The 13,787-nt window shown below is 54.4% G+C and overlaps 1 protein-coding gene across 2 annotated transcripts in view; it reads right to left on the bottom strand.

The window, feature by feature from the left end:
- Positions 1-13,787, bottom strand: part of Unc13c (unc-13 homolog C) — a 429,116-nt gene that overhangs the window by 81,130 nt on the left and 334,199 nt on the right. For both annotated transcript variants that reach the window (XM_023724104.1, XM_004638987.2), the window contains 3 exons: positions 13,177-13,303; positions 6,079-6,175; positions 5,373-5,516 (listed from right to left, as the gene is read on the bottom strand). In XM_023724104.1, the coding sequence (XP_023579872.1) occupies positions 5,373-5,516; positions 6,079-6,175; positions 13,177-13,303 (368 nt within the window). The remainder of the gene's footprint in view (positions 1-5,372; positions 5,517-6,078; positions 6,176-13,176; positions 13,304-13,787) is intronic.

A 13,787-nucleotide genomic window follows, 5' to 3' on the forward strand; every position in this document is an offset into this window, starting at 1 on the left:
GAGTCATCACCTGGTGAGCCCAGAGTTGAGTCGCTCCCCTCCTCCGTAAATCCCCAGTCCCTGGATGACCTCCACACCCCTTCCTGTTACGCCAGTGACTACACACTACACGGTGCTCAGGGGGAGTTACGGCTTGTGCCCCTGTGGGGAAGGCTCCTGCCAAGTGGGCGCCGAGTGTGGTGAGGGATCAGTGACATGGCAGACACCTCCCTGGAAACTGGGATGCGAAGGCTCCAATCCACCCCCGTCTGCGGGGTCAGCGGTCAGGCTGGGTCCTTGTAGGCCCAGGGGGCTCTGAAGCACACCCAACTGTGAGAGCTGACATCCCCACGAATGCCAGACGGGGTGGAGTACTGTCCCAGGGACACCTGCTGCCCAAGGGCCCAGCAAGGCTAAGGACAGAGTGCTAGGGGTGAGGTCTCTCCTGACTGGACCTTCAGGGTGGTGCTGGTCTTGAGTGACAGTGGGGCCAGCGGCCACGCTCGGCCACCAGGGCAGCTCTTCTGGAGCACAGCACACCTCAGATAGCGGGGAGGGCACACAGCTCTTCAGAGGCAGCTGGAGAATGATGATTCAGAGCGTGGGATGAGAAGGGATGAGGTCCTAGCGTGTTCTGCTGGTGTGCAGGGCTGACGGGAGGAGCACACCTCCCAGCCTCCACCAGCACTGACCTGAGTGGGGCACTGCATGGCACGGCCAACAAGCCGGCAGTCTGGTCCTGAGCCAAGGCCACTGGTTGGAGTCGGCGCAGGTCCTGTGCCACCCAGAGCCCCTATCTACTGCCTAAAGGTCAGCAAGGTAAGAACTGGCTCGGAATCCACCTTGTGCTTCCACCATGTGCATGAGTGGGAGGAGCAGGGGCAGCCACACTGGTCAGCACAGGAGAAGGCGGCCTCCAGCCTTCTGCACTGGAGTTTGGGGGCTCGCCGCACTCCCTCCTCCCAGAAGCCAGGTGCAGCCTGGGGCACAGCAGTGGGGCTGCCCCACCCGCACCCCTGCCTGAGCTGTTTGGATATCCTGAGCCGGAGCCAAGGCAGGTAAGTGAGGGGAGACAGCAAGGCCCATCTTAAGGACTGCTGCAAAGCACAAGACACAGATGGGGTGGGCAACGCGTCACTGTGCAGTGAATTCTCACCACTGGTAACCTTAGGGTCAGGCCACCGGAAGCCACCGTGGGAGGGCGGGAGTCTCGTTATAAAACTTCTCTAGCTCCAGGCCTGAGTTGGTTTTCAGCCCACCAGGGCCCACTGTCCCGGAGCCCCGAGGTCACAGGGCCCTTCACAGCTCATGGGCTCTGCCCAGCCCCACGTGTGGCACTGTGGGCTGGCATTTCACATGGCGCCTTTCCCTATGGGGATCTGGAGGGTGAGCTGCATTCTCCCCCCGCCCCGCTGTCCCCCACGAGGTCACTCAGCCTCCCTAGGCCTCACTGGCTGCCTCAGCTGGTAGGTGGCTCACACCGAGTCCCAGAAAGGGACACCGTTTTGCTGTGTTTTTATGCAGGGATCCCAGGCCTGGGAAGGGCAGGGCGTGCCTGGGAAGGGCAGGGCATGCCTGGGAAGGGCACAGCGTCCAAGACTGGGGGCCACAAAGAAGCGCCATGCCGGCCATGGCTGGCTGTTGGTGTAGAGCAGCACGCTATTTAGTCACGCAGCTTAATCTAGTATTCATACAAAATACAGATTATAGACTTATAGATGAAAAGGAATTTGAATGATGTTTACTTATTTCTACTTTATGCATTTGCTTTTGCTTTTTATGTTATAAGACTGTGAGAAGAGTCTTGCACTGTGAGAAGAGTGTTGCATGGTCTCCCAGATTTCCTTCCCTTTCCCTTTCCCTTTCCCTTTCCCTTTCCCTTTCCCTTTCCCTTTCCCTTTCCCTTTCCCTTTCTTGCTTGCTTTTGGCAGCACTGGGCTTGGACTCAGGGCCTTCATACTGCCCTTCTTGTATTTTCTAAATTTTGAGATGGGTCTCGGGCTTGTGGCTGGCTTGCAGCCCCCGGCCCAGGTCTGGGGCACAGGACTGTGGGTGTGCCGCCACACGCCCTGCTCGGAACCCCCTTTCAATGCACGTCCCTCATTCTTATCCTCCCAGAAACGTCTCTCACTGACGCTCACGGTGATAGCTGGGCATCAGGGAGCTTGCAGGACCACAGCGCGTCACCCAACCACGCTTCTCGCCATGCTAGCCGGAGCACACACCCCCTCAGCAGCAGGTGTGTGGACCCTCGGCCTCCGCTCGCGCTGCCCTGAAGAGTGACCCTACGTACCTCCAGCCCAGTCCCGGGCCACACTTGGGTGCCCGAGTCACACCGCAGGGCTGCCCACACGGGGGCCTGGCAGCTTCAGGTCAGGGCTCAGCACCCCGCCTCCCCGCGGGCACGTCACTCAGGGGCTGGCCGAGTCCTCCCACGTGGATCCCTCTTCTCCCGGCGCGGTGCACAGCCACAGTACTACAATACTAACTATACTAACTTGGAGCCTTTGCGCATTCGCTCCCGTGACCCTGCTTCGGAAAGCAGCAGGCCACGTTCTTTCTTCAACACAGCGTGGCCTCAGCCCATTCTTCTGTTGGCATTCGTTCAGTGTTCAGCTGCTAGTGAAGAGATGACTCAGGGACCATTCAGACTAATTCTCCAGCAGACTTGGCCATACTGTGGAACTACATTCACCTACTACCAGGAAAGTGCTGTCCAGGAATGCCCCAGAGAAACGACTCCTAGCTATTACTGCAAGGGGTAGGGAGTTGTCTCAGTCACTTTTCTCATTGAGACAAAACACCTGACACCCAAAGTTAAAGGAGGGCAGGTCGACTTCCGCTCACGACTGCAGAGGTTTCAATCCCTATTTGGCTGGCTCCGAGGCAGGCTGGCAGGGCGGAAGGGAATCAGGAGGAGAAGCAGTCCATGGCTGGGCAGGCAGGGAGCGGCCAGCAGCAGCAGCGGCCTTCTTTCTGTCCACTCACATCCCATCCAGGCTCAGGCTTTTGGCCAGCACCACCCACACCCAGACTGTGGGTCCCACTAGCCACACAAAATCACACACTTCCTACAACACACATCTCATCCAGCCAGCTTGGGAAAGCCCCACCTATGTCAGCATGAGCCTTGGGGGACACCTGGCACCAGCCACAGGTTCACCTTGGTCTTCCTAAGTAACAGAGAGAAGCCCGCCTGGTGGTGACAGCCTGACAGGGATGTCCAGGCGGCAGCTGTCTGCTCAGGCCCTTCATGGATCCCTGCCTCTGCAAAGGCAGTCGGGCTGCTCTGCCCAGTCTCCGGGGTGCTCAGCGGCTGGATCCCCCACACCAGCCAGGGTCCTTCCAGGGACCCTACGCTGGCCCCAAGCAGGGGAGCAGCCCCACTGCTCCCCGACTATTGCCTGAAGGTGTCTGATGCTGACCCGGAAGTGGATCTCTGAGCTGAGGCTGTTCCTATACAGCTACCTCAGCAGGAACCACCAGTGCAGCTCACCGCCGTTTCTCCTGGAGACCTTTCCTTACCATCCCTGAGAGCAGACTATGCTTTTCCAAGAGACAGGGCCAATGGGAGGGCCGGGCGAGGCTCACAGGTGGGCAGGCCTGGGCCTCAGACTCATGGTAAGGAGTTGAGCGCTCACGCCTCACTAGGGGTGGTGAAGATCGGCAGCGCTCCTGGCAGGCCGGCCTGCCCCAGTGTAGCACACTGCCTCCACACGCCCGCCCCGGTGCCCTCAACCCAGCCCTGGCAATGCTGCTCTGGAGACAGGAAGCTTGTAAAGGGGCAACTGAACAACGTGACACCCAGTCAGCGCTGACACTGACTGGCCTGCTCGTACGGGAGGGATCGAGACTCGCAGGCTCCAGCCCGGCAAGAGATCCTGCGTGAGGAAGAGGCGGGGGGCGGCTGGCTGCCGGCCACAGAACGTGGAGCGAGCCCTTCGGCCGGGCTGCTGCCCCTCAGGGCCCTGAGGAGATACTGCTGCTCACTGTGGGAGTCCGCAGGCAGCCCCCGGACCTGACGCAAGGTCTCAGGGCACGAAGCAAGCCAGGCGTGGTGGTGCACAGTCCTAGCCTCTGGAGGCTGAGCCTAGGCAACTTAGACCCTGCCTCCAAATAAAACATAACCCACGGCAGGGGCGTGGCACAGAGCAGAGGCCCGGGTTCGATGCCCAGGTTGACCAAAAGGAAGGTGCACATTTAAGCCAGGCTTCAGCTTTCCCTTGCTTCCTACTGTGTCTCATACGCAAATGTCAAGCGTGCAGTCTGGCCTTTCATCCTGCACCCACACCCTGCCCTGAGCATAGCCCGCGACCCTGCAGCCCTCATGCTTGCCCTCCTGGGCTCTCTGAGGTCAGCGGTGATGCTTGGTGCAGATGCTGGCTCGCAGCGTGGGCAGCACACAGGTGGCCCTCACAGCCTGGTGGGAAGGACTCCCAACCTGCCTCCCTCACGGCAGGGTCACGCTTGCACTCAGGACAGCAGAGATGCAGGAAAAGGTGACAGATCCCTTGGTTACCTTTGCCACACCACTAAGCTGCCTACCTCACCCCAAAGGCCCAGCATTTCCTAAGAGACCAGGAGATCAATGATTGACACCCACACAGAGCCTGCCTGTCCCCAGCGGCTCCTCCCCACCCAACTCCCTGCCCTGGGCTGCAGCGGCTCCTCCCCTGCCCCCAGCGGCTCCTCGGCCTCCCTTCACCCCAGGGCCACCGGCTCGCTTTCACAGCCTCTGTTCTCCATCCTCCAAGTTCCTCCTGCTCACTCCCAGCAGCCCCCTCTCCACCTAGGATGGGTCCTGCTCCCTTGTCACCCTCCTCTTAGTTTATCCTAAGGCTTGATGGGTAGAGACTGCTCCTCTAATTCCTTGTATGTCCCACAAAACTGCTGGCAGAGTTGCAAGTGCAGAGCAAGGCACCTTCCATCTGAAGAAGCAGAGACACCTAAGAGACATCTGGCTGATCAAAGTCGGTAACTAAATTCACGAAAACCGACCACACTGTTGAGATCCACATGACCGCTGCCGGCTGGCTTGGAATCAGAGCCCAGCTCTCAGGAGTCCCCACGTCTCTGTGCTTGGTGTCTGCTCAGACGCGCTTCTCATCGTGGGCGAGAAGTGGCAAGGCTCACCATCAGTGGCCAGGCGCCACCCCTGAAGCGGAAAGAGCTCGGCCGTGCGTGCTGGCCTCTCCCGAGCTCATGGGCAGGTCAGCGCTGTGAGCGCAGGTGGGTTTTGAGGATGATCAGCCCACTTGACAGCAGAGCAAGTGTACGTAAGCACATGCTCATGACCAGAGAGCATCTGGAGGCCCAGGAAACCGTTGTGCAGGCCACAGAGGGGCCAGGGAGGGGCCCACAAACCGCGGGACGCCTCCTTCCCCTTAGCCTACCTTTGCGAATCTTCGCATCAGGTGAGACAGTGCTTCAGGGTTAGGGCATTCCAGCTTCTTAATAATCTCAAAGCTCTGGTTCAGCTGAGCAAAGACGTCAACCACAGAGCAGGAGAAGAGTGCGTGGTCAGATGTCTGCTGGAACTGTGGGCAGGAGGCAAAGCCACCGCGAGGGTCACGTGGGTGCAGGGAGCGACTCCAGCCTTCCACACCCACAACCCGGCTCTCTGCACAAGCACTGCCTGCCTTTGCCCCTCACAGAACACTCGCTCACTTTCAAAGGGTCACCACCTTTCCTGGAGATCACAGTGGACCCGAGGCCATGGGAAGCCACTGCTAGCTGGCTTTCCACTGCTGAGTGTAGGCACGGTTCTTCCCTTGCTCTCCTTCCTCCTGTGCTGGGGAGAGTGCAAACTCCGAGCTGCTGGAAGGCAGCGGAGGCCCCGGCCCAGGCCTGGAGCCCTGGACCACTCCGGACCTGCAGGCCTTGGGCTGATCCAAGAAGGGACGCCCTTCAGGGCACAGGGAGATTGATTCTTTTTTTCTTTTTAAATTTAAGCAATTTCCTATGGCTCTGACCAGCCCTTGAGATTGTGTTAAGTTTATTTTGGGGAACTGAAAGCAATACGCCTCACACCTTCCCTTTAGCTGGCAGGTGGGCAGGGTGAGGACACCTGACCTTAAGGGACTTAAGGGACACACTCACTCCATCCTTTTTGTCTCTTCCCAGCGCTCCGTGCAGGAACTCCATGGACACGTCCTCGTTCTCATCCAGCCACTGCATGACGAAAGGCTCGAACCACCTAGAAGGGAATCATTGCCGTCACAGGGGCAGCACCCGCTTTCTTCTAGTGCGAGGGCAAGCTGGACCTGACAACCTCCCTGCATGCTCCATTCCCACTTTCGCTGCCGCAGAGATCTTACGATTTCCCTCTTCCCTCCACTCGCTCTCTTCCCGCTACCTCAGATGAGTGTGGCTCTGTGGCCTGCTCTGCGATTCCCTCTTCATTCTCCGGGGAAGTACAGACGCGGGCTGTGTGCACCAACGCCCTCCTTAACTGGTGCTGCTGAGTGGCTGCCCGTCACCCTGGCCCTGAGTCAGCCTCCCTCTCCCTTCTCAGCTCTGACTTACAGCCCGCCTTGTGAATGGGCGAGAGATGCTGGCTTCTGCTGCTGCACGGATGCCCAGGTGACCAGTGCCACTTACTGGCAAGGTCACCCCGTGGCACCCCGCCCTATGGAGCGCGGGTGTCTCTATGTGGGCCAGCCACACTGTGCCACGCCGGCTCTGAGCCAGGTTTTCTCACTGGCTGCTCTGTCAACACCACATACCTTCAGTGACTTATCTTTTTGAAAAGTCTTAGTAACCAATACCGTTCATTGTTCTCCAGCTTTTCGGGTTCCTCTCCATGCTTGCCTGGATATTCTTAGCCCTTTGCATCTTACAAGCACCTTTTATTTTTATTTTTTTTATTTTTTGTGGTACTGGGACCCAAACTCAGGACCCTGCTCTTGCAAGGCAGACATATAAGATCTTTTAACGAGCTTGCTAGTTTATACAAAAATAACCTCTAGAATTTTTAGCATTGCATATTTTAATTTTTGAGAACTATTACCTTTATACTAATTGATCTATTTAGGAACATTATACATTTTGTTCAGTCCATCTTAACCTTCAGTTAATATTGTTACAGTTACTTTTACAAATGGTTCCGCCCCGTGTTTCACCACGCCTGTTCTGGCAGCTTTACTGCCACCTGAATGCTGTGGCTCGTGTGTAAGTCTTTGTGGCTTTTGTACAGCGTGTAATAAGCTGATGCACACTGGTCACCTTCACTTTTAAAAATCAGCTTCCTTTGGGTTTCAGCGATACACTTGTCATATATGAATGAAGGAGAAGCATTATTTGTTCTTAAAAATCCTAATTTTCTTTTCTTTTCGTGCTGGGATGGACCCAGGGCTCCACGCCCCCTCGAGAAGCGCCCTGCAAGCCCGCTCTGCGGTCACTTTCCTGGCTCACTGCGCTGGTTACGGCTGCAACGTGATGCGTGAGACGGGTCTCGCGTTCTATCTTAAAGGGAAGCTCTTAAATTTTTCCAATAAGTATGATACTTAAGAAAGCTTATCGTTGCTGTTTTGAGGAGTCTTTTATTGCATTAAGATAATATCCTATTTTGAAGACATTTTCTAACGAACTGACATTTTATCTTATCAAATTATTATTCTGTGTTTAGTGAAATGATCACAGGGATTGTTCTCCATTATTCTTTAAATGCAGGGCTTGCAGTGATTTTTAACTAACGCAGTATCCCAGGGCCTCTCTTTGCCGTGCTGATGTCATATCGGCCTTTCACAATTTACTGGTCTGCGCAGAAAGCAGGAGGATCACTATGAGTCCGATCTGTGTAGTGAGACCCTGCAGACCCTGTACTAAATCCATAAAAAAATCAATAGGGTTGTTCAGATTTTATATTTTTATGTCAACTTAATATGTTCTATTTCAAAATGAACTTACATATTTTATATACATTTCTAAATGTACTGGGACACTTTCTTACCTTTTTATTTTTTAATTTTTTACCTTTTTATTATTATAGGATCATTATTATGTCCCTTCCCAGTATTGGTGATTTGGGAAATTCTCACCCGACACTGGCCTTGCTATATTTTTTAAAACTTTATTAGTCTTTAACAATTAAGGAAAAAAACGCTTTTGACTATGTTTTGTATTTTTACAAAACACAGCGTGCCGGACAGCGGGCTGCACCACCCTGGCTTGCATGTGTGTCCCGTGCTGTGCTCACGGCAGTCCATGTTGGCTATTTTATTTCATCTACTTGCTTATAATGTAATTTGATGATTTCGAAGTTTCTTCTAATACTTACTAGCTTACTGTCCTTTTTTCCTTTCAGATACATGAAATTAAAGCTACACATTTCCCTGTTTTCTGTATTCTGCAAAATGTGCCAGGTTCCATTGTTTCCGTTTTCAGAGTATTCTGGAATTTGGATCATGCAAAGTGGCTTATGTGTGATATTTGCACTTGGGGAGACCCAGGCAGGAGGACTGCAAGTTCAAGCCTAGCACAGGCAACTTAGGGACACTCAGACCCTGTCTCAAAACATTTTTAAGTCGAAGGGCGAGGTATGTCGCTCAGTGCAGGGCCTGGCTTCCACCCCAGAACCAAAAGCTTTCTTCCTCTTCCTGTTTCTGCACTGGGACTTACCAATCCTTCGCTCTCATGTTTGGGTGAATATCGTCCTTGAGCCCAACACACTGTAAGGCTTTCCGGCTCTTCGGCAGAGCTAGCTTCACACGGTGAAGGCACCACCAGGTACCTTCTCGCATGCCTCCTGCTTCCGCTCCATGGAGCCTGCGAATGGTGCCTTTGTGGCCTGCAGCACTTGCGCCAAGGTCGACTCTCCCGTTGCCTCCTTGTGCCCAGCGCAGCCCTGCGCTGCTCGCCGACAGGGCGCACTCTGGGGAGCACAGGGCAGCACACGCGTGCGAGCCAGGACGGCGCAGCCCTGCCATGTGATTCACTGCCTGCTGCTGACTGCAGTGCCGTCGCGAGGTGCAGGGCTGGGCGGCTGTGCTCCCGCGCCTGCTCCAGTCCCTGCTTCTGTACACCTCGGTCCTCGGTCCTCAGTCCTGTCCGCACTCTGACTCCCCAACCCATCTTCCAGTTTCGGGTGCCCCTCCTGTATCTGTCACCCTCATCTATTTCATCTCACTGAGCTATCATTGTCCCAGTTCTATAATTTCCATTTCAGTCTTCTTTTAGGCCGAACATTTCTGTTAATATTCTCCAGATAATTTTGTTTTATGTTTTTTGAGGCAAGGCCTCACTGTGTGACTTGAGCTGGACTTCAGTTCGCTCTGTAGCCCAGACTGGCCTCAGACTTACCCTCCTGCCTCAGCCTCCCAAGCGCTGGGATTACAGGTGTGCACCACCATGCCTGGTGCGAGCATTGTGAGGTCTGTGTCTGGTTCCAGCCATTGTGTCCTGTCGCTTGTAGCACCTGATAGGCAATTATAAGTTAACTATGAAAAATAGGACCTGCTGATGACCATTTCCTCCAGAGGGGTCTGCAGTTTTCTTTGCAGATAGAATTCAGGAAAGCACCTTGATCTAGGCAAGGTTGGGCTTCAGGCTGTTCTGTTTCCAGTGCAAATGGCCTCTTTCTGGTTTCCCCTCATTTTTCCAGCAGAGCCCTGCAGGCCTACAGTGCTAAAGTGGTCCTTCTTGTCTACTAAGAGCTGGCTTCTAGTTTGTATGTCTGGACACTGTGCTGCTGCTGAAGTTCCCTTGGTTCTAGCTCTCTTCGTGCCTGCTTTCTGCTTCAGGTTTTCTGCTCTGGTCTCCACACTAAGGCAGACCAGGAATCAGAAATTGCCTCCAGGGAAAAGCATGTGGCTACAGTGTGTATCTGCCAGTCTCCAGACCCGATCTGACTGGGACCTGGGTCCACAAGTCCAGGGGGCCTTCGGGGCCCTGCAAACTGATACTGTCCCTCCAGCCTGGGAGTGGCTGCGAGCTGGTGTGAGTGTGAGCTGGTGTAGGTACAAGCTGGCGTGAGAATGAGCTGGTAAGTGTGAACTGGTGTGAGTGCGAGCTTGTGAAGGCACAAGATGGAGTAGGTATGAGCTGATGTGGGTGAGAGCTGTTGTGAGTGCGAGATGGTGTGAGTGTGAGCTGGTAAGGGTGTGAATTGGTGTGATTGTGAACTGGCATGGGTGTGAGATAGTATGATACGAGCTGCTGTGGGTGTGAGATGGTGTAGGTGTGAGCTATTGTGTGAGCTGGTGTGGGTGCAAGCTGGTTCATGAGCTGGTGTGAGTGTGAGCTGAAATGAGTGTGAGCTGGTGTGAATGTAAATTGGTATGAGCTAATGTAGGTGAGAGCAGGTATGGGTGTGATATGGTGTGAGTATGAGCTGCTGTGGGTATGAGCTATTGTGTGAGCTGGTGTGGGTGCAAGCTGGTGTGAGTGTGCGCTGCTGAGTGTGAGCCGGCATGTGAGTTGGTATGTGAGCTGGTATGTGTGATATGGCATGGGTGTGAGCTGGTGTGAGTGTGTAAGCGAGCTTGTGGGGTGCAAGCAGTTGTGATTGTGAGCTGGTGTGGGTGTGAGCTGGTGTGTGAGTTGGTGAGTGTGAACTGGTGTTTGAGTTGGTGTGTGAGCTGGTATGTTAGTTGGCATAAGTATGAGCTGGTGTGGGTGTGAGCTGGTGTGAGTGTGAGCTGGTGTTTGAGTTGGCGTGTGAGCTGCTGTGTGAGTTGGTGTGAATGTGAGCTGGTGTGTGAGCTCATGTGGGTGTGATCTGGTGTGGGTGCAAGCTGTTGTGATTATGAACAGGTATGGCTGTGAGCTGGTGTGAGCGTGGGCTGGTGTGAGTTGGTATAAGTGTGAGCTGGTATGGGCATGAGCTGGTGTGAGTGCAAGCCTGTGTGGGTGTGAGCCAGTGTGGGCGTGAACTGGAGTGCCAGCTGGTATGATTGTGAGCTGGTGTGAGTGTGAGCTGGTGTGTGAGCTGATGTGAGTATAAGCTGGTGTGAGTGTGAGCTAGTGTGTGAGTTAGTGTGAATGTGAGCTGGTGTGGGTTCGATCTGGTGTAGGTTCGATCTGGTGTAGGTTCAATCTGGTGTGGGTGCGGAGCTGGTATGGGATGCAAGCTGTTCTGATTGTGAACTGGTGTGAGTGTGAACTGGTATGAGTGTGTGCTGGTATGTGAGTTGGTATAAGTGTGAGCTGGTGTGGGTGCAAGTTGGTGTGAGTGTGAGCTGGTGTAAGTGTGAGTTAGTGTGTGAGTTGCTTTGTGAGCTGGTGTGGGTGCGAGCTGGTGTGGGTGTGAGCTTGTGTGGGTGTGAGCCAGTGTGGGTGCAAACTGGTGTGAGTGCCAGCTGGTGTGACTGTGAGCTGGTGTGTGAGTTGGTTTGTGAGCTGGTGTGGGTGCTTGCTGGTGTGAGAGATGGTGTGGGTGTGAGCCGGTGTGGGTGAGAGCCAATGTGGGTGTGAGCCAGTGAGTAGGAGCTGGTACAGGTGCAAGCTGGTGCAGGTGCAAGCTGGTGTGAGTGTGAGCTGGTGGTCCCTGCCAGCCCCAACAGCGTTTGGTGCTACGAATTGCCAAAGCACCAAGGGAGGGGGCGGGGTGGGGTAGCCATGGGGCCCTGTGCAGCAGGCGCTCGCAGGGACCCCAACTTCTCAGTTCCTGGCTGCCTGGCCTGCTCTCTGTGCTAATTCTCTTCAGCTTTTCCAGCTGCTCCTCAGTGAGCCCCTTGGTACACCTAGACAGAGCCAGGAGCACACGCCCGGCGAGGAGCACCCCCCCTCCCGCTCCGAGGCTGGGCCCCCCCAGCATGCAGCCCAGGCTGCACCTCCCCTCATCCCATCCTCCTGTGTGTCCAGCACGTGCTGCAGTACTGTCCTCAGAACGCCTCTCCCACCCACTTCTCCTCCTACTGTGTTGCCCGTGTGGTCCCGCGGTGGGCCTGGGGTCTTACACACACTCGGCAGGTCCTCCACCTGGAGCTACATCAGCTTATGTACCTCAAGTGATTTTAATTGACGAACGTGTAGATCCTTGCTCTACACAACACATTTGGACTTATACACACTGTGGAATAGCTAAATTGTGTACGTGACGTGCCACCTACTTCGGACTTCTTGTGAGAACACGCAGAATTGACTCTTCGCAATTTCCAAGAATGCAACACACTTCACTTGCGAAGGCGGCCATGCTGTGCCCCAAGGCCCTGGGTTTATGCCCTCCGTGTAATGGATGCCTTGTGTCCTCTGGCCAGTAACTCCGTCCCTTTCTGCTTTGATGCCTTTCTTGGCCCCCTCCTTTTCTGTCCTGGCATGTCCAGGAGCAAGGCTGTAGGAAGCTGCTGTGTCTCCGTGACGTTGCTCAAGAACTGTGAAATCTCTGACGCCTCTGTCTCTCTGGGGCCTGACAGACATGTGGCCAGCTTCTCAGCGTCTGTTGAAAATCATCCAGTCCAGAACCATTAATTCTATGTCACCTTGTACTGGTTTTGCAAAATCGCCTTGGACCTACTAGACAAGCGCTGCTACCGTGGCCGTCACCTGCGTGCCCAGCTACACTGCGTCGGCACACTCAGAACTTTTACTTGCATCCTGCTTTTCTCCTTTCCGCTCTCTCTTGCCATGAGCAGAGTAGATTGTGACATTCAGTGCTGCACCATCTGTGGGTGCTCTGTGGAGCCCCAGGGTGACGTCCCTCTTCTGTGCGACCCTGCTTACTGCATTGTGCTCGTGTTCCTGAAGTCAACACTGCGTCTCTGGAGGGGACCGCAGACCCACGGGGGCACACGCCACCACAGCTAAGACAGACTGTGACTGCAGTTGTGCTCTGAAGAGGTGAGTTACAAACGAAAATGTTCCTGGTAAAGTAATGATATCTATTTCAGAAATGTGAGTCTCTGAGACAGTGAGAGGTTGAAATTAAAGGGACTGTCAGATTATACCGGCCAACATGCAAATTCCCTCATTAGGATAAGCCCGCTGCACCCTAGCACTCTGCACGCAAGAATCTCATAAGTGAGCCACATCCTGTCTGTATTTCCGCATGTGGGTTGAATGTCCAAGTAAGGCAAACTTGAAAACTCCGGCACAGTTAGCCACAGCTCCCAGGGACGCGAGGACCCTGCTGCGCCATGGATTCTGCGATGGGAACGCCACTTTCAAGAGAACACTGTGTGAGGAGACCAAAGTGCTGCACACAGTGGCTGCAATTTCATGAAGCTGAACTGAGAGCAAATGGGGGCGAGCTCTACTCACAGGGAGTACTCGGGCACCGCGTCCTTGAAGGCAGGAAGCTCGCGCACGTACTCATTATAAAACCATTTCACTTTGAAGTGCAAATTCATATAGTCGGTGCTCTTGCACAACCGCTGCTTCTCGTGTTCTAGAACAGATAAAATCAAGCAATTAACAGAGTCTGACTGGCCAGTGGTGCCGCTGTACTCCAATCTACTTCCATCATTAGTATTTCTAAAAAGAAAAAGGCAGAGGAGAGGTGAAGGCAAGGAGAATTCACTGCAAGAGAGACCTGAAATTTACACAGTGCAAAACTAACCCTTGGCCTCACAGGGCAGGGAGCGTCCAGCAGCCCCCAGAGGTGACTGAGTGCTTCCACGTCCTTCTGGAGAAGCCGAGTTCTGGTGTAGCTGAAGAGTGACACACACAGAAAGCTTCCTGTTTGTCAGCCAACCCAGGCTGTCCTGTGTTGTCCACTTTGGCCTGACACCACGTGGAAGGATTAAGCCCTGAGCCATGGAGAGCACACGGTCACCATAGGAGCCCCAAGCCGGCTAACGCAGGGTGTGAGGCAGGTGCGCCCCTTTTCTAGCTGATTATTTAACACCTGAAGGGTGAAGAGAGCTGAAAGA

This window comes from Octodon degus, unplaced genomic scaffold, assembly GCF_000260255.1.
Source record: "Octodon degus isolate 3935 unplaced genomic scaffold, OctDeg1.0 scaffold00105, whole genome shotgun sequence".
Taxonomy (NCBI): Eukaryota; Metazoa; Chordata; class Mammalia; order Rodentia; family Octodontidae; genus Octodon; species Octodon degus.